The sequence below is a fragment of the Lissotriton vulgaris genome, chromosome 4_1, assembly GCF_964263255.1.
Source record: "Lissotriton vulgaris chromosome 4_1, aLisVul1.2, whole genome shotgun sequence".
NCBI classification, from domain to species: domain Eukaryota; kingdom Metazoa; phylum Chordata; class Amphibia; order Caudata; family Salamandridae; genus Lissotriton; species Lissotriton vulgaris.
In genome coordinates, this window is record NC_141691.1 from 1764791646 (window position 1) to 1764818310 (window position 26665).

Below are 26665 nucleotides of genomic sequence, written 5' to 3' on the forward strand. Positions count from 1 at the left end.
CCTCATATGTCAGAAAATGTCAAGGAGTTTTGTCGCTCCTGTGTCACTTGCCAAGCCAGTGGTAAGTCAGTTGGTACAACAAAGGCCCCCCTGATACCACTACCTGTGCTGGGGGTACCCTTTGAAAGAGTTGGAATAGATATTGTGAGTCCCATGGATCCTCAAACAGCATCTGGGCACAGATGTATACTGGTGGTAGTGGATCATGCCACCAGGTACCCAGAGGCAATTCCCCTGAGGACCACAACAGCACCTGCTGTGGCAACGGCCCTTCTTGCATTTTTCTCAAGAGTGGGTTTTCCAAAGGAGGTTCTTTCAGACAGAGGTACCAACTTCATATTTGGATACTTAAAGGCAATGTGGAAGGAGTGTGGAGTAAACTACAAGTTTACCACACCCTATCACCCACAGTGCAATGGGCTTGTGGAGAGATTCAACAAGACCCTTAAGGGAATGATAAAAGGATTACCAGAGAAGCTTAGGCGGAAATGGGACACCCTTTTACCCTGCTTGCTCTTTGCTTACAGAGTGGTCCCACAGAAGGGGGTTGGCTAGAGCCCTTTTGAACTTTTGTTTGGCCACCCTGTGAGGGGTCCACTATGTTTGGTGAAGGAAGGATGGGAGTTACCTCTCAAAAAGTCCAAGCTAGATGTTGTGGACTATGTACTTGGTCTCCGCTCCAGGATGGCTGAGTATATGGAGAGAGCATCCAAAAACCTGGAGGCCAGTCAAGAATTACAGAAATCTTGGCATGACCAAAAGGCTGTTCTGGTGGAGTATAAACCAGGGCAGATGGTGTGGGTGTTGGAGCCAGTGGTCCCAGCAGCACTCCAGGGCAAATGGACTGGACCCTACCCAATTGTTGAAAAGAAGGGGGAGTCACCTATGTGGTTGACTTTGGAACCCCTAGGAGCCCCCACAGGGTGCTCCATGTAAATCGTTTGAAAGCATTTGTTGACAGGGAGGACAGGAGTCTCCTCATGGCCATAGATGGGGATCAGGAGGAAGAGAGTGACCTTCTCCCAGACCTGCTTTCCCAGAACCCTGATGATGGTTCAGTTGATGGAGTAGCCTTGGCAGGCAGCCTCACTGAGCAGCAACAGGTGGACTGCAGACAGGTGTTGCAGGCCCACAGACATATGTTTTCACTCACACCCAGTCAAACTAACTGGTGCACCCATGAGGTGGACACTGGTGACAGTCTGCCTGTGAAGAATAAGATCTACAGGCAACCTGACCATGTCAGGGATTGTATAAAGGCTGAGGTGCAAAAGATGTTGGAGCTTGGTTGAAGAAGCTCAGGATACCAGACTCTCCGTTCCCACTCCGGATCCACAAGAATGACTTGGGCCCAGTCGCTCCTGATCTTCTTGAGCACTCTGGGGAAGAGTGATATGGGCGGAAAGGTGTAAGAATCCAGAGTCCATTCGAGACTAAAAGCGTCTGCAAGTGAGAATCGCCTTGGAAACTACAGCACGCAAAACTGCTGAAATTACGCGTTCTCTGCAGAGGAGAAAATAACTAAACAAGACACTGCTCGCCAGGGGCCACCACCAGACATGTTTCTGGACCCCTGGGTCTAAAGCCTGCTGCTCTCGAGTGTCTGAAACAATGCACATCCTGGAACGAGGAGCCTAGCCTTATCCCCAAGGATGGGCAGGGTCCATGAAGATAAAGCTTCAAAGGCTTGCCGCCTTTGTGAGCTACCCTAGCCACTTGCTACTTCAAACAATTGAGCCCCACCGGTTCAGACCCCCATTTGGGGGGGGAAGAATCGGCAGGAAAACCAAGTGAAGAAGCGGGGTGTGTAGGAAAGTGGGTTTCTGTTGCAGTAACCCCCCTACAAACACACTTTTTTGCAAGACTACTGATGCACGTTCACTTGATGAGCCATGGGTCCCTGCCAATAAGCTTTCTAGGGTCTGTGTTCTTTCCCCAAAACTAACAGACTTGGCATTGTTGGCCGCAAGTCATCCCCTGCTAAATGGTACCACAGGTACCCGGTGCATTGTGACAAGGGGAGACCTCTAAGGTTGCAGCTCTTATTGTGCCACACTTCGAGGCCCTGTACCTTTACACACACACTGCCTTTGCCTTTGCTTCGCCTTCAAAAAGAACTGAAAGTAGAGGGACCTGCTATGCATTCTGGGATACTGGGAGAAGTTCTGGAAAGTTCTCTTAAAGGCACAGTATCCTATTTAAGCCACATAATGGCAGCCTATGGGGCTTGTCTGTCCCTACCTTCCTCTCTATCATTCTAGAGTCTTTTGCTGGGGGAGGCAAGTTTCTCTATGGTAGAAACTGGGCAGGCTGTATTATGTGTGGTGTTTTTTTGGTGGAATTTCTAGTTGAAGTACTGGACAGTGTAGCCTGTGGATATAGGCTGCATTATTTGTCTTTAAATTCTCTCTTAAGTGTCTTTGCAGTTTCTGCATTATTTTGACAACTTGAGAGATTATTTTTGATTGCCGGGGTCCACGCACATGGGCGGGACTATTCACTAGATCATGACTATACACAGAGATCCCCTACTACAGAACTTAATCAGCCAATTGTCGACACGATATTCCAATGGTAGGGCACACCGAACTTAGACCTATTCGCCTCTCAAGAGAATCGAAAATGCCGGTTCTTCGCCAGCTGGAAACTTCAGAGGTTCATTGTGGAATGCCTTTTTGTTAAGATGGTCAGGGATGGATTATTCTTTTCTCCCAAAACTCTCTCATCTACAGGCTTCAAATGAAAATGGAGAGAACCTTATTGCTTCGGGCTAGCCCCACCAGCACAGGTTCACAGAACTCCTTCTGATCTTGGAATTTCAACCCTATTGCCTGCCAGTAACAACAACTCTAATTGCCCGTGAACTAAGGGCAGATCCTCCGTCCGCATCAAGTCTCTGCCCAATTGCAGGCACAGCTTCTGAATTCACTGAATTCAAGAGTTTAGACATCCCTTAGGATTACAAAGATATATTATCTAGGACAAGAGCTGATTCCATCAACAATGCTTATAGATTAAAGTGGAAGCATCTTTGTTCTTGGTGTCTTTCAAACAGAATACACCCTCTTTTTTTTTGTTTTCTTTATTCTGCATTTTATGTTTAACACCATAAAAGTACAATATAAAAATGAGAACATATACAATTTAAAAAGGCATCAATGGAGATACAGTAGGGAATATGCTACTTACCAGTATGCATCTGTTCTTGGCATGTAGGGCCGCTAACATTCATATCTTGTGCATAGATCGCCGCCTAGTGTTGGGTCCGGATGATTGCACCTTGTTGTCCTGGAAGAGTCTTTTGAAGTATCACGAGATAGGTGGCTCCTCCCCTGGACTACAGTGCGCATGGGCATCCTCTCCATCCTCAGATTGTTTTTCGCCATTGTGGCAGAGATGGAGTCCAATACAATACAAGATGACCATGCTTACATTCTGACTACTACAGCTGCGACAGGCACTGGGGAGGATGGGCGGGCGATATGAATGTTAGCGGCCCTACATGCCAAGAACAGATGCATACTGGTAAGTAGCATATTCCGTTCGAGGCATGTGGGCCGCTAAATTCATATCTTGTGCATAGAATAAATAGCAGTTTCTCCCCTCGCGGTGGTTGCCCGAGCCAGCTGCAGCAGCCTGAAAGAGGGACTTAAGAACAGCCTGTCCTACAGCAGCTTGCTGCTTGGAATGTACATCAACACAGTAGTGTTTGGTGAATGTATGTATGTTATTCCATGTGGCTGCTCTACATATGTCCTCTAATGGAATGTTACCCAGGAAAGCCATGGATGCCCCTAGCTTGCGTGTGGAATGCGCTCTTGGGGGGACTGTTAGTGTGCGTTTAGTCTTCTGATAACAAATCTGGATACACTTAACAATCCATCTGGCTATACCTGATTTGGAAATGGGTTTGCCCTTGTGCTGTGGTGAAAAAGCAACAAAGTTGTTTAGTCTTCCTGAAATCCCTCGTCCTGTCTATATAGTACAGGAGAGCTCGTTTGACGTCTAATGTGTGCAGTGAACTTTCTGCTACTGAGTCTGGATTAGGGAAGAAAACTGGCAGTTCAATAGTTTGATTAATGTGGAACTGAGAAACTACCTTTGGCATGAATTTAGGGTTAGTGCGTAGCACCACCCTATTTGCGTGAACCTGTATAAAAGGTTCTTGAATGGTTAGGGCTTGCAGCTCGCTAACCCGTCTCAGCGACATGATCGCTACTAAGAAGGCAACCATCCAAGTGAGGAACTGTATCTCACAAGAGTGGAGAGGTTCGAAAGGAGGTCCGATCAGTCTGGTCAAAACAATATTAAGATTCCAGACCGGTGAAGGTGGTCTTCTGGGTGGAATGACTCGTTTGAGTCCCTCCATAAAAGCCTTTATGGCTGGCACTCGGAACAGTGAAAGGTGTTGCCTGTTCTGTAAGTAAGCTACTATTGCCGCCAAATGAATACGTATAGAGCTGTATGCCAGATTGCATCTGTATAAATGTAACAGGTAACAAATGTTCTGTGTTGATGCATCCAGCGGGTTTATGTCATGGTTGGAACAGTAAATGACCAAGCGTTTCCATTTGGCAGCATAGCAGACCCTAGTGGTTGGCCGTCTTGCCTCCTTGATGATGTCCATATAATCAGGAGGCAAATTCAGATACCCAAATTCTGTGACTTCAGGAGCCATATCGCAAGGTTTAACTGTTGCGGATCTGGGTGCTGAACCTCGCCATGGCTCTGGGTGAGAAGACTGAGTGTAAGACGCAGTCTTTGATGAGGCACCACAGAAAGTTCTAGGAACGTGGTGTACCATGCTTGCCTTGCCCACGTTGGAGCAACCAGGATGAGAGTCATCGAGTGCTGTTTGAGTTTCCGTGCCACCAGAGGTATGAGCGGGGCTGGTGGAAAAGCGTACGCAAATCTGCCTGATCAGTTCATCCATATCGCGTTGCCCTGAGACCGCGGGTGTGGGAACCTGGTGGCGAAGTTTGGGCATTTCGCGTTCTCGTTTGTGGCGAACAGGTCGATGTCTGGATGCCCCCACTGCTGGAAGTACGGTTGCAGCACCGAGGGATGAATCTCCCACTCGTGCACCCGATGGCTGTGTCTGCTGAGCCGATCCGCCATCTGGTTGTCCTGGCCCGGGAGGTGCTCCGCCATGAGGAAAATGTTCCTCTGAATGGCCCACTTCCACATGCTCTGAGCCAAGTGCGACAACTGTGGAGAGTGAGTACCTCCCTGCTTCTGAATGTAATACATGGCCGTCATGTTGTCCGTCCGGATCAACACGACCTTGCCGCACAGATGTATCTTGAAAGCCTTCAGTGCCATGAAGATTGCCATCAATTCCAGCAGATTGATGTGCATCTTCTTCTGTTGATAAGACCATAGTCCCTGCACTGTATAATGAAGGGGATGCGTCCGTCGTGAGCACTATTTGTGGTACAGGCTCTTGGAACGGTCGTCCCTTGCAAAGGTTGCGTGGATTCCACCAATGCAGAGAGTTGTACGCACGACCGGTCACCAACACTAGGTCTTTCAATTGTCCTTGAGCCTGATTCCACTGTCGTGCTAAACACTCTTGGAGCGGACGCATGTGCAGTCTTGCGTGCGGGACTATGAAGATGCAGGAGGCCATCATGCCTATCAACTGCAGAAACACTCGCGCCTGTAGTGAGTGTTGTGGCCGGAATTTGCGAATCAGCAGTTGCATGCTGTCGATTCGCACTGAGTTCGACTAGGCTGTAGCTGTCACAGTGTCCAACGTCGCTCCCCAAGTATTGCTGTACTTGAGCGGGTTGAAGATGCGACTTGGGATAGTTCAGAAAAAAATCCAAACTGTGCAGAAGATGAATTGTGCGGGACACGTGGCTGGCGCACTGCTGGGCCGACTTCGCTTGCACAAGCCAGTCGTCCAGGTAAGGGTAGACATGAATGTGTTGCCTCCAAAGGTGTGCCGCCACTGTCGCGAAGCACTTGGTGAACACTCTGGGAGCAGTGGTCACTCCAAATGGTAGCACCTTGAACTGATAATGCTTGTTCTTTATAGTGAACCTGAGGTATTTCCTGTGTGCCTGATGTATGGGTATATGGAAATATGCATCCTTCAGATCCAGAGTTGCCAGGAAATCCCCCTGACTGAGCAATGGCAGGACCTGCTGCAGAGTCAGCATGTGGAAATGTTCTGTGAGGATGTATAGGTTCAAGGGTCTCAGATCCAGAATGGGCCTGAGAGACCAGTCCTTCTTTGGGACCAAGAAATGGAGAGAGTACACCCCTGTCCCATGCTCCTCTAGAGAAACCAGTTCTATGGCCCCTTTTTGCAGCATGCTGGCCACTTCTTGCTGTAATAAGGTTAAGTGCTCTGCGGACATAGGATGGTGTCTTGGTGGTATATCGGGTGGAGTGGATGTCAGTTCTAAACAATACCCGTACTGGATAAGTTGCCTCACCCACCTGTCTGTGGTAATGCCTTCCCAGACAGGCAGGAACTGCTGGAGTCGTCCCCCGACCGGTGTTATATGGTCCGGGGGCAGTGACAAGACGTCACTGTTTGGTATTTGCTGAGGACCTGGTGTTATTATTTCCACATCCTCTGCCTTTGGCGCTGTTACCACGGTATCCACCTCTATTGTTGTTGTTAAAGGTGGTCTGTTCACCACCTTTATTGTATTGTGTTTGCTGAGATGTTTGCCCCCTTGACGGCCCTCTACTACCTGAGCGACGAAAAGAACCCCCTCTGAACTGTTGAGACTGCAAGGCCCCCATAGACTTAGCCGTCTTGGTGTCCTTCTTGATCTTCTCAAGAATCGTGTCAACGTCAGGCCCAAACAAGAAATCTGGGTTAACGGGGTGATTGAGAAAACTTGTTATTATTTCTGGCTTAAACCCTGAAATTCGTACCCATGCCTGCCTCCTTAGCATTAAACTAGTGTTAATGGCCCTGGCCGCAGTGTCTGCTGAATCTGGGGCACACTTGATAGAAGCGTTTGATATCAGTTTCCCTTCCTGAATCAACATTTCCGCCCCCTCTCCATATGCATCAGGCAAGTGTTGCAACAATTGCTCTAGGTGGGCCCTATCGTATCTAGCCAGTAGAGCTTGTGTATTGGCTATTCTCCAAATATTCGCTGCCTGCCCAGCAACCCGCTTCCCAGAGGCTTCTAATACTTTAGATTCTTTGTCTGGGGGAGGAGCATCACCACTTGTTTGTGAGTTTGCCCTCTTCCGGGCATTGGAGACCACCAAAGAGTCCAATGGCAACTGACCCCTTATATACGTAGGGTCCACAGGAGCAGGCCTGTATTTCTTTTCAATATGTGGGTTCACCACCCTTGCTCTTGTCGTGTCCTTGAAAATGTCAGTGGCCTGCTTAAGGACACCCTTCAGCATCGGCAGCGTCTTTACTGATCTGTCCGACGTAGAGAAGGTATCAAACAGGAAGTCCTCCTCAACTGGGTCCGCATGCATGACCACATCATGGTTCAACGCTGCCCTTTCAATTAGAGCGTTGAACGCCGCAGTATCCTCTGCGGGGGCCATCTTCACTTGGTAAGACTGGGTGTCCGCCGTGCCCTGATCTTCGAGCACATCCTGCGAGTCATCCTCATTAGATTCATCAGGATAGTTGAATTGCTCGTCATTTTGGTCATCCCCCCCACCATCCTCAGTGCGTGTGGGGGAATGAGTAAAGGGTTGTCCATAAGGCCTCGAAAAGGACTGGCGAGGAAGCAGAGTCTCTTTTCCTTTTGACTGGAATTTGATAGGATTCCATCGGCTTCTCCGGCAAGATCTTCTGTTTAAAAAGGGTGAGTATTCCGGTTGCAGAGTCAATGTACAACTTCTTTGAGCTTTCAGAAGAAGGTGGAGTGGAACCGACGCCTTCAGGAGTGGCGGTCGTTCCCTTAAGTTAGACATTTTAACAGGGTCGGTGCCCTGTGCCGGTTTAGACGCTTTAGGTCTGGCAGTCTGAGGCAGTCCAAAAACTATAGATTGAGGCCCCGATGGCTGTTTGACTTTTTTCACGGCCATCGCCAACTTCGAGCCAGGTGTTGCGCTGGGATTCCCAAAATGGCCGCGGCTTGATGCGTCACGTTCCAACGCGGCCATTTTGTGCTTATCTTCGAGAACCTTCACCAGCAGCAACTTGTATGCATTCGGACTGAGGGGCGGCTGCGACTCAAGTCTGTCTTCAGTGTCCACGCCCCTGAGGGCAGCCTCAGATGACGTCGCTCCGTCTCTTTGGGCCTTTGGCACCTTCTTGGATGTACCGATCATCGGGTTGGCACCCTTCTGTGACCCCGAAGGGTCAACGACACTCTGAGACTTCTTAGGATCTGATGGAACGAGGCTTTTCGAAACGAATACTGGTTTTACCAGTTTCGGTTTCGATTTGTCTTTAGTCAGTTTTGGTTTCGTTTTCGAAGGCGTACCCACCGAAGGCTCTGAAATATTCTTAGTCGGGCCAGATTGCGGGGCTGTAGAATGAGCATAAAGACCTTGGCTAAGGCCTTCCGGCGATGCTTCGACCTGAGCCTTTGACAAGACAGTGTCACTTTTGACCCCCGAAGGTTCGGTTGGGTCTTGCTCATCGCTGGAGCCGCCTTCTGCGGCTCCAATGGCCATACCGTTGTCTCTAACCTCGACAGCTTAATCGTCTACGATGTTCTCATCGTCTACCTCTTCTCCGTAGTAAGAAACATGACAGGAGGCCGGGTTGGAGAAGTGCTCCGGTTCCTCCTCTTGGACGCCCTCATCATCCCCAGCCTTGAAGATATCCTCCACATCCGACGCTCTCCGCATTGTCCCTTTGTTCTCGCATTATTAAACAATTTATAAAAGGATTATTCAGGACTTTTCCTCCCATTCGAACTCTTCCATCAGAATGGGGTCTTAGAAGTAGACATGCGGTCCAACCTCATCTGTTCTAAGAACGTAAGCCTCTTCTCAGAGGTATTTATTTTTGACTTTATAAGTCATCTCACATCATGTGGTTATATGATACTTCTTGAATTGACATGCTAACATTTATTGTATGATAGTAATGTAGATACGTATTATGCTGTTACCCACCATCCTTTAAGGGTGCTTCTATTTCTGCAAAGTTTACCTTTTACAACAGGTTGCTATTCGAATTCAAGCATGTGAATTTATGAAAGATCCAATACTGGAGATGAGCATTAGTTACTTACCTGTAATTATGGTTCTACAGTATTGGTATCGTTCATAGATTCACATGCAACACAACCGCCTCCAGAGGGGCTTCCCTTATTTCCCCATAGAAACTTTATCACATGAAAATATGAGAAACGCATCTCATGGGAGTGTTCTACAGGGTGCGGTTATCGGATTAGTTATTACTCAAGTTTGTCTCTTTTTTATAAAAGGATATAGATAGGCTAATGCAGTGACTTTTCATTGTATTGTAGCCTAAGCTTATATCATTTACTGCTTTTCTAATGGTACCATAGGACTCCACTTTGACGGCAGGGATGATTCAAGCATGTTAATATATGAAAGACAATACTATTGGAGAACCGTAGTTACAGGTAAGTACCTAATTTTCATATTTGCCAGACCTCAGAAATCCATAATTTCTTCTTAATCCAAGAATACAACAGTGTTTTGTACCTTTTAGCTACAGATTGTACATCACTAACCCATTATCTGAGCTGCTTTGTCAAATATGATCGCATTATATAACTTAGTACCTCTGTTAGACTGGCAGTAGGGTTAAGAAGCGCACACTAGCTCTCATTTGTCTTCCATGACATCTCCATATTTGTGATATCAAAATCTTTTAGCATGGATGATAAATGCCTTCATTCTGTCACCCAAGGTCCATTTTCTTAGACAGAATAGAGGGACTTTTGTGGGGCATCGGTTATCAGTCTTGTCACCTTCTCAATAACATGCGCTTTCCTTCATTGTTCATTCTTCTTGCAAGAGTGCAGAATATTCATGAAAAATATAAATGCATACCTTTAGAATCTACATTCACAGCTAAAATTTCAGTTTTTTCAGGAATGCACAGCTTTTTAGGAGTCCTTTGGAAACAGTCTGGAACTTTTGGAGTACCACCAGTTTTTACAACCTACAAATAATTAAAAACAAACCCTGTAAATGCAGTTTACAAGAGATATATGAAATGTTTGACTGGATCAAGGTGCGTACGTTAAATACCTGAAGTTCATCGATCCTAAGAAGCCTACAATCCTGAAGGAGAGATGAAGGATCTGGATCAGACACAGAGGTGGTCTGGCTATTCGTATTATTAGATGTGCCTGGAAACTTTACAGCAACATAAGCACCGTCCACTTTTAATACCTACATGAAGAAGCCAAAAATAAACTTCATATTTCACAAAACATTTCAGTAAAAAAAAGTGTCCTACAATTTAACATACCACAGGCTACATATTTCTGCCATGGATAAGGACATCAAGAGTTTTCATAATGGGATAAACCAGCAGCCCAATGATAGACACATTTATATCTTATGTTGGCTAGACTGTAGAAAGAATTTATAGGATTTTAACATTATTCAAGAATAGGTGGGAAGGGAGAATGGATGTAAATCAGTTTTTAGTTTCTCCTGTATGAACTTTGGCTGGGAGATTATTCCTGAAACAGACACTTGATAATTGCTTAAGAGGGGATCAGCACTTAAAGGTGGGCCTGCACGCAATTTGGCTTTCACTGGAGACCAGTGTAGATATTAAAGGACCAGAAGCACATGTTTCCGTCTCAGCCAGCTGCCAGACATGAACCAATGTTCTATGTCCCTTTTAGTATAGCCAGACTGTTCTGGGGCATCACCACATATAAACCAATGTGCATAGTCAAATTAGGAATTAAATACTGAAGCCGTGATTAGGTAATTGTCTGCTTGGAAAGCTTCCATGACTAAGCAAAGAAAGCTGGTTAAAATGGTTTAGGGACAGAAATCATGTGTGTACTTCTATAACTGTAGCTTTCTCTAACAGTCCCATTTCTACACACATTCAATTATTCAAGCTTTTAACAAGACATAACCTAGCTTATTGTGTGTATGAACTTATTTAGGCTACATACATAACATTTTGGATTTAACAATGTACTGCTTTACACACTAACATGTATTGGCCACTATTTGATGTTGATTGGTACCATGCAAAGGGGCTGCTTTCACTTAGCATAGCTACAGGTTTCCTTTGAGATGCACATTAGTTTACCAATGAGGTTTTCTACCTCCCTTCTTTACTGACTGCTTGTTAGTACAGACAATCAGATATTGCTTTAGTGATCAAGTCACTTGATCGGGCCACATCTAGACATATTTGCAATAAGTAAGATCTAATCTAGTGAATTCTTATCTAAGAAGATCTTGACAGACCTGCATCAGAATACACTCTGAACGATCAAGATATAGGTGGATCCCAGTGGGGAGTTGGGGACTTTGACTGCTGACAGCCCAATAGGGAAACATGGATTCACTCCTTGCTGAGGAATCAGAGATGTACTTGTTCCTTGATTGAACTGGCACATTGAGCAATCCATCTCAGAATCCCGCCTGGTGCCCCTCCCAGGTCCATCATTCCTCACTTCTTAAATTACTGGAAAATAGACCTGATCCTCCACATAGCACATGAGGCTGGAGAATTCAAGTGGGACACAGAAAAGATCCTGACTTTCATTGATAACACTAGACTGGTACAGAGGCAGAGGAAATCCTGTGAGCAAGTGTTGCAAAAGCTCCACGCAATGGAGGTTAAGTACATTCTTATACCCTGCCAAATTAATTCACCTAAAAAGGAAAACCTTGGTATTCAACCACACAGATAGGGGTCTGGGAAGGAGTAGAGGAAAGACTCTAGTTTCACTGTCCAGTGGGCAGCAACAAGGTAAAGCTGGAGTGTACCAGGTTGAGCTTCCGATCTGGTCGAGATCTGCATAGCAACAGCGATCCTGCAGAGGTGGGCCATAGTCTTGCATCAGGGGGTTGTGGACAGAGCCATGAAATGGATTTTAGAGAAATAGATAATTGGTTTCTGTTTGGATTCACCTGACAGGGTGGAAAGAAGGAGATGGACACCCAGAGAGACTGAATCTAAAAGTTGGAAGGCACTTAGAATTCTTCTACTCGTTTTCCCTCGTGTTAGATAGTTTAACAATGTTCTTTTTTCCTTTCTGATTACGTAAGTACAGTACATAAGGTGGGTATGGAGAAGGAGTATAGGGAATGGGAGAAGAGGGGGTTGGAGTTTTTGGGGTTTCCTTTTCGTTCGTTATGGTACTAAGCAGGATTTCATCTAGATGTGCCTGGCATGAGAATGTCCCTATCACATGCACCACAGTGTCCCTGGTCAGTTAAAAATGATTTTGTGTTAAGTGATTGAACTTCATGATCAGACTTAACTTAGAATGGTCCGTGCATATTTTAACACTTAGATGAGGTGCTCCAAGAAACACCTCAAGGGCAGTAACTGTTCCTTTTTGGGGAGCTTGGTTACTATAGAGGGCATCACTCTGGATTTACTAGGGTGTGGGGGAGTTGATATTACTACATAAGTTGTTCCCATTGGCAGTCACCGGGGTCTGCTCAAGGGATTTCGGAAGCTGTGTGATTTTTAGAGTCTACTTTTAAAAGGATCCCCAGTAACTATGTAACTCCTACGCCTCTCGCTCTCTGGAGTCCGCATTGCTCCAGAACTCCATTCGTCTCACTGCAGGAGCGCATATCTCTCGAGGTCTTTGTAAGAAAGTGGCTCTGTATATACTGGACCAAAGTAAGGTACAGTGTGTACAGAGGCCACAGTCCCCAGAGGTTTGGCAGACGCTAAAGTTAGATCTAACCTTACTCTCCAAAGTGATAGCTTGGTCGAGCAGTAAGGCAAAAGAGAACAGTGTAAAGCATTTGTTGTACAAACTCAGTCAGCAAATGGTCTCACACACTCAAGAAATGAACTCTAGGCCAATTGTTTTGTATCAAAATATATAGTTGTTTTATTTTAGAACCAACAAGGTATCAAAATATACTTTCTCAGAATGAATTACTTTAGTTTAAATACTTTGCAAATAGGCAATAGACTTAATTACAGTAGATAGTTATAGTTGTTGCAATGGGCAACACAACTTCAAACAATGCAACATTGAGCTCAATGGGAATTTCTAGTTAAATGCAATTAGTTACTATATGGATTACTTTTCTAACCACAGGACTGGATCCTAGATTCAGTCCTGGGACATTTCCTGTAAACAGGTACGTAAAAGCGTTTTGGTTACAGTTGTGATTGTTAAGGAATATTATTGTATTTTAAAAGTTGACACTTCGAAACTTTTTTACATAGAATTCCCAATGTTATCCTAAGGGAGGAAATTCACAAAGCAGGCAAGTAGTGTTATCGTTACATTTTCTTACTCAGTAGTGGATCCTGGATCCAGCACTGGTGCATCTCCTGTAAACAGTTGAAAGAATGCGTTTGAGTCATACAGGAGATTTTTAAGGAATATTTGTAGTTTGTGAAACTCAACTCTTAGAAACTTTTCTGGTGAAAACCAGACAATGGATTCCTACGGAAGGAAATACAAGTTATTGGTAAGTATGGTTAGAATTCCTTTTCAGGGTCAGTGCTGGGCTGAAAGATGCAGCACTGGGTTCTCTCCTGATAACAGGTGAGTAAATCGGAATTTATAGTTCAACTGATTTGAGATGAATATTTTAAAGTTTCAAAACACCACACTTAGAAAAATTTCCAAGCCAATCTAGTCAATGTTACCCTATGGAAGAAAAGTGACTTATCAGCTTTTGGGTAAGTACTCGACTGGCCGAGTTACGTTTCTGGGCATAGACTCAGGGGTCTCCCAGGGTCATAGGTACAGTTGGTACACCCTCAGCGGCACAGGGGCAGCCGGGTGCAGAAGTAGTTAGGCCCAATGTTATCCAATGAGAGGCAGGGGGCCTGTGGTTGGTGGCTGCTGGCTAGCAGGCCATGCGGCTGTGGGAACTGTGCTACTGGTCACTTGTTCAGGGCAAATGGGGAAGTAGATTAGGACAAAGGTTGCACTGCCAGGGCCACTCGGGCGGCTGGGTGCAGGGTGCTTTTGAGTCTTCGGGCGCTCAATGTTAGTCAATGGAGATCTTGGAAAGTGAACAAAGGCTGCAGGCTCGGGACGGAATTCTTCGGGAGCGACCAACACTTCGAGGGGTAAGGTGGGATCTTGGAAGATAGATGGACACCCAGGAGTTGGGAACAGGGGGCCGGGGAGCGCCGGGTGCAGGGGTGTCTTGACGTCGGGCAATCTTACCCTCTGCTGTTCGCGGTTGAAGGGGTATCCTGTTGTGAGACTGCAGGCGTCGTCTGGGCCATCAAAGAGAGTCCTTGGGCACTGGATTTCAGGTCACAATCGCCGGGGAGACATCAGGGTCTTTGCCAACTCTGGCACAGGCCGGGTTCGGCGGGTGCAGATTGAGCTGGAATGCGGTTCCTGGCTGGCACCAGGGGAATTGCTGTTTGAGCAGAACCACTGCTCATGGGAGTCCCAGTCGTTAAGAGGTTTAGGGCAGGCAGGTCCTCCGGGGTTTTCCAGGTTGCTGCCCGCAGGAGACGCTGGGATTTAGCAGGAGCAGGTTCAAGGATCAACAGGCCTGTAGGGCTGGGGCCAAGTCACCTTGGGGGAGGAGACCTAGCACCTCGCCCAGGACATGCATTGTTGCAGGCCCAGGAGAGTGAATGGCTCTCTACCCAGGGGTCCAGAAACATGTCTGCTGTGTGGCAGCCTAGGCAGCCTCTCAGACAAGACGTGGATTGTAGGTTAGGTTCAGGAGGCAACTCTAAGTTGCCCTCTGTCGTGCATTTGGCATTAAATCCACACTGGCATCAGTGTGGATTTAATGTGCTGAAAAGTTTGATACCAAACTTCTCAGACTTCAGTGAAGCCATCATGGTGCTGTGGAGTTCGTAATGACAACATCCCAGCACCATATACTCTTAATGGCATCACTGCACTTACAGTGCCCAGGAATGGCCACACCACTGGCATAGGGCACCCAGCTACAGGGGTGACTGATGTATGCCAGGGCAGTGTGTTTGTGGGCATGGCACACACGGATGTGTTCCATGTCGACTCGTCGTTTAGTTTTGTACTAGGACTAGGACTCAGCCTGCTCAGGTAGTGTGTGTGTCCTGGTACAGGGTCCCTAAGGGTGGCAGAATAAGTACTGCAGCCCTTAAAGGTCTTCTATGGACACAATGCCCTGGGTACCTAGGGTACATTTACCAGGAACTGACATGTGGCCAGAGATGCCAATTCGGTTTTAGTTTCAACATAGTTGTAGGGAAGGAACACAGGCCCTGGGTACCTGATTGCCAGGAGCACAGGGCACACTCAGTCAAAGCACATCAGCAATTCAGCAAAACGTGGGGGCATATCATGCAAGAAAGATGGCACTTTCTCACAGTCTTTCAGACCATGCGCCAGTTATGGGGTTCCACTGGTATTTGACAACTTAAAATTAGTTTAACTGACCACCTCTGCCATGTGATAGGGCAGTATTTTGATATTAATACTCCATTGGTAATATCCCTGGTCAGCCGCTGGGTAGCATTTAAGACAGTTGTATGAAAATGGGTCATTAGTTGTGTGGCCTGCACAAGTTATGGGTCCACACTCGTCCACCACTGGGAACCAAACACCGAAGTTTAGTGTTTGACACTCATAGGGCAGCGTTGCAGTGCTTATTCAAGGGAGGTGGTGTGGGCTAGTAATCCCCATTCAAAAATACATAATAACACTCAAACGATAGTCCGGTCTGTGCTTTTTCTTTTGAAAAATGAAAAAGCACTTTTATTACACACACACTACTCAATACTATGCAGCAATTTACAAATATACGCAAGCTGACTGAACTACTCTTGGATGACTTTGAACAATCATTCTGACCCTCCCAAAGGGAGGTCTAGAGCAACAAATCACACCAGCACATTCACTTGTATTCAAAATGCAATTTATTTATTTATTTTTAGAGTTTTCTATAGCGCGAACTTGAACCGATTAGGTTATCAGAGCGCTTTACATAGCACCAGTTCCGTTACATGTTATCACAGCAGTTTACATAGAATCAGTTACGTTACACATTTCAGGAACTTGAACCGATTAGGTTATCAAAGCGCTTTACATAGCACCAGTTCCGTTACATGTTATCAAAGCACTTTACATAGAATCAGTTACGTTACACATTTCAGGAACACGTTTCTTTTTGTTCTAGTGATTAGGGTTATCTCTTCACACGGGGGAAGGGATACACCTGGCTATATTCCAACAGTCACACAGGCGACTAGTCGTTACAGCTATAACTCTAAACACAGGGAGGGGATACACATGGATACAATCTAAGAATCACATAGGATACTAGTCATTAGAGTTATCTTCTATCTACACAGGAGGGATATGACTGGAGACACTCTAAGGGTCACATAGGGGTGGTAGAAAGTACAAAGGTCCACTGCAAACACTAGTGATAAGAGTCAACTACATACACATAGGAAGGGATATGACTGGTTAAACTCTAGGAGACGCATAGGGGTGGTATATGGTGTAAGGACTTCAGCGAATACCAAAGCTTAGCATTATTGCAAACGGTCAAAGGTCTACTGCATACACTAGTGATTAGAGTTATCTCTATATACATAGGGAGGGGATATGACTGGATAAGCTCTAAGAGTCACCTAGGAATGGTATATGGTGCAAGGTCTAAAGCAAATACCATTAATTAGAGTTATTACAATAAGTCAAAGAGCAGAGTTCCATAAGTGTGGATGCAGTCACAGCACAAAGGGAGGGTGGGAGGGATGCAAGGGTATGGAGAGAAGGGGAAGCACAACAGGGAGGAAACATTGGAGGATCATCCACGGGGAAAAGGGTTAAGGCCAAAGGCATGGTAGGAGGGCTAGAGTCCAGAGAAACTGTCCGAAAACAGCAGCAAAGTGTCGGTCAGGACAGAGCAAAAGTCAAGAAGTCCAGGAGAGAAGGTGGGAGCCCAGGTGAGAGATGACGCTGGAGGCCAGCCGCAGGCGGATGTATGTCGTTACAACGCATACTTTTACTCCGCATACCATTACAACGCGTTATTTACAACGCATACCGCTACAACGCATAGCGCTTTGGGGTGCTGGATAGTGGTAAGTCTAATTTACTATTCTAACTCCAGTCCCCGTGGACCCTAGGGAAGGTGTTGAATAGTAAATTAAACTTACCTCTTATCCTAGAGCGCCCCCCAGCGCAATGCGTTGTAACGGTATGCGTTGTAATGCCTGCGTTGTAGTGGTAGTGCGGAGTAAAAAATGCGTTGTAACAGGTGCATACTGCCGCAGGCACGTCGCCATCTTGGAGAGCTTGCAGTCATCCGGCTCGGTGGGCGTGAGAGAGCGCAAGGTGGTGAAGGTGTTGGTGCGATCACGCGTTGTCCGTGAATTGGTGGGTTGTGTGTGGATACAACCGCCCTGGAAGATGTGTGGCCTCCGGGAGCCATGAGCAGCACATTCAGAGCACTGGAGCCATTGGTGCCATGCTGCAGGGGGGGAGGGGTGAGTGATCCAGGAGATCCGGCTCATGTTGCAGGACCACAGGGCAAAACGTAAGTGGCAGGGGCCCCCAAAGCGGCAGCCGGACGGGTGGCAGGCCCGACAGCCTGAGATAGGGCCGCAGGATAGACAAGAGGCTGGGGAGAAGTTGGGGCGAGCAAGAAGAAGCGGCGATCGCCATCCGAGGGTCGCCGCCGGCCGCCATCTTGGAGTCAGGCAGGCGCTGGGAGGATTCCTTCAGTGGGGGACACCGTTGAGTTAGGGCTAGATGGTGCTAAGTCCCGTCGGCTGCTGCGACAATCGGTGAGAGACTGGGCAAGCCGGGGGAGCGCAGGTCGCAATCCTACCTCCCAGCAGCGGCCGCAGACGGCGGAATCCACGGCGAGGTGCCGCCCACCATTTTGAGCGCCACCGCACCTCTCCTCCTTCTCCTCGGGAGACCAGACCCGTCCGCCAAGCTAGGAGTGATTGCCGCTGTTCAGCAAATGCCCCAATTGCTCCGCTACATGTGAGGACAAAGGGGGGATCAGAAGAAAGGCTAGAGCAGCCTAGATCCGAGTTCGTGCAGCTCGTGACCCGGGAGCAGAGACGATCCATGTCCGCTCGGCTCACGGCTCCTCCTCCAGAGTATCAGAATATCACTTTGAATTAGTGCACACTTAGTATTTGGTAATAAAGCATGTTTACTTGGCATATGAGTGGTTGTCAGCACCATGCCCTCATTAAAGCTTTCCCAAGAGAAAAAGTCTATGCATGTCTATGTGATTTGTGTCATCAAATTACTTTAGCCTGAAATGGAAAATGCTACTTACCAGTATGCATCTGTTCTTGGCATGGAGGGCTGCTGACATTCATATCTTAGCATAAATCGCCGCCTAGTGTTGGGTCCGGATGTTTGCACCTTGTTGTCTTGGAAGAGTCTTCGAAGTATCACGAAATAGGTGACTTCTCCCCTGGACTACAGGGCGCATGGGCATCTGCACCATCTTCAGATTGTTTTTCGCCATTGTGGCAAAGATGGAGTATAGGAAAGTAAGAAATGACCATGTAAATGTATGTAAAGTATAACTCTGCAGCTGTGACAGGCACCAGGGAGGAGGGTGGGCGATATGAATGTCCGCAGCCCTACATGCCAAGAACAGATGCATACTGGTAAGTAGCATTTTCCGTTCGAGGCATGTGGGCTGATGAATTCATATCTTAGCGTAGACTGTATAGCAGTTGCTCCTCTAGCGGTGGTCCCCTGTACCAGCTGCAGTGGTTTGAAAAAGAGTTTTAAGGACAGCCTGGCCTACAGCAGCTTGTTGCTTAGCTTGCATATCTACACAGTAGTGTTTAGTGAAAGTGTGTTTGGTAGACCATGTAGCCACCATACATATGTTTTCATGGGGAATATATTCTAGGAAAGCCATGGATGCCCCCATTTTGCGCGTTGAGTGGGCTTTTTGGGGAACTGTTAAAGTGCACTTTGCCTTTTGATAGCATATTTGAATGCATTTAACTATCCATCTGGCTATTCCTGTTTTTGAAATGGGATTACCCTTATGTTGTGGAGAAAAGGCAACAAAGTTGTTTTGTTTTCCTGAATGATTTAGTTCAGTCAACGTAATATAGCGGAGCTCTTTTGACATCTAGCGTGTGTTGGGCTCTTTCAGCCACCGACTGTGGGATTTGAAAGAAAACTGGCAATTCTATGGACTGATTGATGTGGAAAGTGGATATTACTTTTGGCATAAATTTTGGGTTAGTACGAAGCACTACCTTATTGTGGTCTATTTGCATGAAGGGTTCCTGAATGGTTAGTCCCTGGAGCTCACTCCCTCGCCTGAGAGAGGTAATGGCAATTAAAAATGCCACCTTCCATGTTAAGAATTGCAGTTCACATGAATGGAGTGGTTCGAAAGGTGGCCCCATGAGTCTGGTTAGTACTACGTTAAAGTTACAGACTGGGGAAGGTGAATGCTTCGGAGGGATAATTCTTTTGAGTTGTTCCATAAAAGCTTTGATAGGTGGTATTCTGAACAGAGACATGTGTTGCCTGTTTTGAAGATATGCTGCTATAGCAGCAAGGTGTAGCCTTATGGATGAGTATGCCAGATTACATCTTTGAAGATGTAGCAAGTAACAGATTATGTTCTGGATGGAGGCATCTAATGGATTGATTTGGTTAATATTACAATAGATTACAAATCTTTTCCATTTAAATGCGTAGCATGCTCTCGCAGTGGGGCACCTTGCTTGCTTGATAATGTTCATGCAGTCTGGAGGCAAATTAAGGTATCCGAACTCTAAGACTTCAGGAGCCAGATCGCTAGGTTCATCTGATTGGGATCTGGGTGCCTGATTTCGCCATGGTTTTGTGTTAGCAACTGTGGCGACAGGTGTAGCCTTTGGTGCAGAACTACTGAGAGTTCTAGAAGGGTCGTGTACCATGGCTGTCTTGCCCTTGTGGGAGCAACCAGGATCATTGTGAGTGACTGTTGCCTTAGTTTGCGTGCTACTAATGGAATCAGTGGGGTTGGTGGAAAAGCGTACGCAAATCTGCCTGACCAGTTCATCCATACCCAATTGCCTTGTGACAACGGGTGTGGGAACCTGGCGGCACAGGACGGGCATTTTGCGTTTTCTTTCGTGACAAACATATTTATTTCTGGGTGTCCCCACTTTTGGAAGAATGGTTGTAAAACCTGAGGGTGAATCTCCCATTCCTGTATTTGTTGACTGTGTCGGCGTAGTAGATCTGATGTCTGATTGTCTATCCCTGGGAGGTGTTCTGCCAGGAGAAAGATGTTCTTTAGAATTGCCCACCTCCATATGCTCTGTGCTAGGTGAGAGCTGTGGAGAATGTGTCCCTCCTTGTTTCTGTATGTAGTACATGGCTGTCATGTTGTCCGTACGGATTAACACAGCCTTGTTGTACAAGTATTTCTGGAAGGCTTTCATTGCTAGAAATACTACTAGTAACTCTAAGTGGTTTATATGCAGTGTCTTTTGTTTGACTGTCAAGAGACCTTGGGCTGTGTATTGAAGGAGGTGGGCTCCCCAACCTGTCAGTGATGCGTCCGCTGTTAATACTACTTGTGGAACCGGCTCTTGGAACAGTCACCCCTTTGAAAGGTTTTGTGGGTTCCACCACTGCAGAGAGCTGTAAGTGAGACGGTCTACCAACACTAGGTCTTTCAGTTGTCCTTGAGCTTGGTTCCACTGCCGTGCTAGGCATTCCTGCAATGGACGCATTTGAAGTCCGGTATGAGGGACAATGAATATGCCTATAAGCTGCATGAACACTCGAGCTGGCAGGGAGTGTTGTGGCTGAAATCTTTGAATGAGAGACTGTATGTTGGATATCCAGGCTGCATTTGGATATGCCTTTGCCACTGAGGTATCTATTGTTGCTCCCAGATTGTTGTGTGTGTGAGGGCTGCAGATGTGATTTTGGGTAATTTATGGAAAATCCCAGACTGTGAAGTAGCTGGATAGTTTGAGACGTATGGTTTGCACACAGTACGTATGAGTTGGCTTTTATGAGCCAATCTTCCAGGTAGGGAGAACACATGGATGTGTTGCCTTCTTAGCTGTGCGGCTACTACTGCTAGGCATTTTGTAAAAACCCTTGGTGCTGTAGTTACCCCGAAGGGAAGAACTTTGAATTGATAGTGGCAACCCTCAATTGTAAACCTGAGGTATTTCCTGTGAGCTGAATGTATAGGTATGTGGAAATATGCATCCTTGAGGTCTAATGTGGCGAGAAAGTCGCCTTGTTGGAGTAGCGGGAGTACTTGTTGTAGAGTGATCATATGGAAATGCTCTGAAAGGAATATGCTACTTACCAGTATGCATCTGTTCTTGGCATGTAGGGCCGCTAACATTCATATCTTGCATAGATCGCCGCCTAGTGTTGGGTCCGGATGATTGCACCTTGTTGTCCTGGAAGAGTCTTTTGAAGTATCACGAGATAGGTGGCTCCTCCCCTGGACTACAGTGCGCATGGGCATCCTCTCCCTCCTCAGATTGTTTTTCGCCATTGAGGCAGAGATGGAGTCCAATACAATACAAGATGACCATGCTTACAAATAATTCTGACTACTACAGCTGCGACAGGCACCGGGGAATATGGGCGGGCGATATGAATGTTAGCGGCCCTACATGCCAAGAACAGATGCATACTGGTAAGTAGCATATTCCGTTCGAGGCATGTGGGCCGCTAAATTCATATCTTGTGCATAGAATAAATAGCAGTTTCTCCCCTAGAAGTGGTTGCCCGAGCCAGCTGCAGCAGCCTGAAAAGGGGACCTAAGAACAGCCTGTCCTACAGCAGCTTGATGCTTGGAATGTACATCAACACAGTCGTGTTTGGTGAATGTATGTATGTTATTCCATGTGGCTGCTCTACATATGTCCTCCAATGGAATGTTACCCAGGAAAGCCATGGATGCCCCTAGTTTGCGTGTGGAATGCGCCCTTGGGGGGGGACTGTTAGTGTGCGCTTAGCCTTCTGATAAGAAATCTGAATACACCTAACAATCCATCTGGCTATACCTGATTTGGAAATGGGTTTGCACTTGTGCTGAGGTGAAAAAGCAACAAAGAGTTGTTTAGTCTTCCTGAAATCCCTCGTCCTGTCTATGTAGTACAGGAGAGCTCGTTTGACGTCTAATGTGTGCAGTGATCTTTCTGCAACTGAGTCTGGATTAGGGAAGAAAACTGGCAGTTCAATAGTTTGATTAATGTGGAACTGAGAGACTACCTTGGGTATGAATTTAGGGTTAGTGCGTAGCACCACCCTATTTGCGTGAACCTGTATAAAAGGTTCTTGAATGGTTAGGGCTTGCAGCTCGCTAACACGTCTCAGCGACGTGATCGCTACTAAGAAGGCCACCTTCCAAGTGAGGAACTGTATCTCACAACAGTGGAGAGGTTCGAAAGGAGGCCCCATCAGTCTGGTCAAAACAATATTAAGATTCCAGACCGGTGAAGGTGGTCTTCTGGGTGGAATGACTCGATTGAGTCCCTCCATAAAAGCCTTTATAGCTGGCACTCGGAACAGTGAAAGGTGTTGCCTGTTCTGTAAGTAAGCCGCTATTGCCGCCAAATGAATACGTATAGAGCTGTATGCCAGATTGCATCTGTATAAATGTAACAGGTAACAAATAATGTTTTGTGTTGATGCATCCAGCGGGTTTATGTCATGGTTGGAACAGTAAATGGCAAAGCGTTTCCATTTGGCAGCATAGCAGGCCCTAGTGGTAGGCCGTCTCGCCTCCTTGATGATATCCATACTATCAGGAGGCAAATTCAGATACCCAAATTTTATGACTTCAGGAACCATATCGCAAGATTTAACTGTTGCGGATCTGGGTGCTGAACTTCGCCATGGCTCTGGGTGAGAAGACTGGGTGTAAGATGCAGTCTTTGGTGAGGCACCACGGAAAGTTCTAGGAACGTGGTGTACCATGCTTGCCTCGCCCACGTTGGAGCAACCAGGATGAGAGTCATCGAGTGCTGTTTGAGTTTCCGTGCCACCAGAGGTATGAGCGGGGCTGGTGGAAAAGCGTACGCAAATCTGCCTGATCAGTTCATCCATATTGCGTTGCCCTGAGACCGCGGGTGTGGGAACCTGGTGGCGAAGTTTGGGCATTTCACGTTCTCGTTTGTGGCGAACAGGTCGATGTCTGGATGCCCCCACTGCTGGAAGTACGGTTGCAGCACCGAGGGATGAATCTCCCACTCGTGCACCTGATGGCTGTGTCTGCTGAGCAGATCCGCTATCTGGTTGTCCTGGCCCGGGAGATGCTCCGCCATGAGGAAAATGTTCCTCTGAATGGCCCACTGCCACATGCTCTGAGCCAAGTGAGACAACTGTGGAGAGTGAGTACCTCCCTGCTTCTGAATGTAATACATGGCCGTCATGTTGTCCGTCCGGATCAACACGACCTTGCCGCACAGATGCATCTTGAAAGCCTTCAGTGCCATGAAGATTGCCATCAATTCCAGCAGATTGATGTGCATTTTCTTCTGTTGATCCGACCATAGTCCCTGCACTGTATAATGAAGGAGATGCGCCCCCCACCCCAGGAGGGATGCGTCCGTCGTGAGCACTATTTGTGGTACAGGCTCTTGGAACGGTCGTCCCTTGCAAAGGTTGCGTGGATTCCACCAATGCAGAGAGTTGTACGCACGACCGGTCACCAACACTAGGTCTTTCAACTGTCCTTGAGCCTGATTCCACTGTCGCGCTAAACACTCTTGGAGTGGACGCATGTGCAGTCTCGCGTGCGGGACTATGAAGATGCAGGAGGCCATCATGCCTATCAACTGCAGAAACACTCGCGCCTGTAGTGAGTGTTGTGGCCTGAATTTGCGAATCAGCAGTTGCATGCTGTCGATTTGCACTGAGTTTGGCTGGGCTGTAGCAGTCACGGTGTCCAACGTCGCTCCCAAGTATTGCTGTACTTGAGCAGGTTGAAGATGCGACTTGGGATAGTTTAGAGAAAATCCCAAACTGTGCAGAAGATGAATTGTGCGGGACACGTGGCTGGCACACTGCTGGGCCGACTTCGCTTGCACAAGCCAGTCGTCAAGGTAAGGGTAGACATGAATGTGTTGTCTCCGAAGGTGTGCCGCCACTGTCGCCAAGCACTTGTTTAACACTCTGGGAGCAGTGGTTACTCCAAAGGGTAGCATCTTGAACTGATAATGCTTGTTCTGTATAGTGAACCTGAGGTATTTCCTGTGTGCCTGATGAATGGGTATATGGAAATATGCATCCTTCAGATCCAGTGTTGCCAGGAAATCCCCCTGACTGAGCAACGGCAGGACCTGCTGCAGAGTCAGCATGTGGAAATGTTCTGAAAGGATTTATAGGTTCAAGGGTCTCAGATCCACAATGGGCCTGAGAGACCAGTCCTTCGGGACCAAGAAATAGAGAGAGTACACCCCTGTTCCGTGCTCCTTTAGAGGCACCAGTTCTATGGCCCCTTTTTGAAGCATGCTGGCCACCTCTTGCTGTAATAAGGTTAAGTGCTCTGTGGACATAGGATGGTGTCTTGGTGGTATGTTGGGTGTAATGGATGTCAGTTCTAAACAATACCCGTACTGGATAAGTTGCCTTACCCACCTGTCTGTGGTAATGCCTTCCCAGACTGGCAGGAACTGCTGGAGTCGTCCCCCGACCGGTGTTATATGGTCCGGGGGCAGTGACAAGACGTCACTGTTTGGTATTTGCTGAGGAACTGGTGTTGTTATTTCCACGACCTCTGCCTTTGGTGCTGTTACCACGGTATCCACCTCTATTGGTCTTGTTAAAAGTGGCCTGTGCACCACCTTTATTGTATTGTGTTTGCTGAGATGTTTGCCCCCTTGACGGCCCAATACCTCCTGAGCGACGAAAGGAACCCCCTCTGAACTGTTGAGACTGCAAGGCCCCCATAGACTTAGCCGTCTCGGTCTCCTTTTTGATCTTCTCAAGAATCGTGTCAAACGATTCTTGAGCCCAAACAAGAAATCTGGGTTACCGGGGTGATTGAGCAAACTTGTCTGTATTTCTGGCTTAAACCCTGAAATTCGTAACCATGCCTGCCTCCTTAGCATTACACTGGTGTTAATGGCCCTGGCTGCAGTGTCTGCTGAATCTAGGGTACACTTGATAGAAGCGTTTGATATCAGTTTCCCTTCCTGAATCAACATTTCCGCCCCCTCTCTATATGCATCAGGCAAGTGTTGCAACAATTGCTCTAGGGTGTCATAGTGAGCCCTATCGTATCTAGCAATAGAGCCTTTGTATTGGCTATTCTCCAAATATTCGCCGCCTGCGCAGCAACCCGCTTCCCAGAAGCTTCTAACACTTTAGATTCTTTGTCTGGGGAAAGAGCATCACCACTTGTTTGTGAGTTCGCCCTCTTCCGGGCATTGGAGACCACCAAAGAGTCCAATGGCAACTGACCCCTTATATACGTAGGGTCCACAGGAGCAGGCCTGTATTTCTTTTCAATATGTGGGTTCTCCACCCTCGCTCTTGTGGTGTCCTTGAAAATGTCATTGGCGTGCTTAAGGACACCCTTCAGCATCGGCAGAGTCTTCACTGATCTGTCCGATGTAGAGAAGGTATCAAACAGGAAGTCCTCCTCAACCGGGTCCGCATGCATGACCACATCATGGTTCAGCGCTGCCCTTTCAATTAGAGCGTTGAACGCCGCAGTATCCTCCGCGGGGGCCGTCTTCACCTGGTAAGACTGGGTGTCCGCTGTGCCTTGATCTTCGAGCACATCCTGCGAGTCATCCTGATTAGATTCATCAGGATAGTTGAATTGTTTGTCATTCTGGTCATCCCCCCCACCATCGTCAGTGCGTGTTGGGAATGAGTAAAGGCTTGACCATAAGGCCTTACGGACTCGAAAAGGACTGGCGAGGAAGCAGAGTCTCTTTTCCTTTTGAGTGGAATTTCCATAGGCTTCTCCAGCAAGATCTTCCGTTTGAAAAGGGTGAGTCTTCCGGTTGCAGAGTCAATGTACAACTTCTTTGAGCCTTCAGAAGAAGGCGGAGTGGAACCGACTCCTTCATGAGTGGCGGTCGTTCCCTTAAGTCTTGGCATCATTGTACCAGGGTCGGTGCCCTGTGCCGGCTCAGACGCCTTTGGTCTTGCAGTCGGAGGCAGTCCAAAAACTATCGGTGGAGGCCCCGATGGCTGTTTGACTTTCTTCACGGCCATCGCCAACTTCGAGCCAGGTGTTGCGCTGGGATTCTCAAAATGGACATGGCTTGAAGAGTCACGTTCCAACGCGGCCATTTTCGCTTATCTTCGAGAACCTTCACCAGCATCAACTTGTATGCATTCGGACTGAGGGGCGGCTGCAACTCAAGTCCGTCTTCAGTGTCCACTCCCCCGAGGGCAGCCTTAGATGACGTCGCTCCGTCTCTTTGGGCCTTTGGCACCTTCGTGGATGTACCGATCTTCGGGTTGGCACCCTTCTGTGACCCCAAAGGGGCAATGACACTCTGAGCCTTCTTAGGATCCGATGGAACGAGGCTTTGAGAAACGAATACTGGTTTTACCAGTTTCAGTTTCGATTTGTCTTTAGTCAGTTTCGGTTTTGTTTTCGAAGGCGCACCCACCGA

The 26665-nt window shown here is 47.2% G+C and overlaps 1 protein-coding gene across 18 annotated transcripts in view; it reads right to left on the bottom strand.

Annotated features, from left to right (window-relative positions):
- Nucleotides 1-26665, bottom strand: part of UBR5 (ubiquitin protein ligase E3 component n-recognin 5) — a 2064863-nt gene that overhangs the window by 1469465 nt on the left and 568733 nt on the right. For all 18 annotated transcript variants that reach the window (XM_086966085.1, XM_086966077.1, XM_086966080.1 and 15 more), the window contains 2 exons: nt 10174-10317; nt 9973-10084 (listed from right to left, as the gene is read on the bottom strand). In XM_086966085.1, the coding sequence (XP_086822211.1) occupies nt 9973-10084; nt 10174-10317 (256 nt within the window). The remainder of the gene's footprint in view (nt 1-9972; nt 10085-10173; nt 10318-26665) is intronic.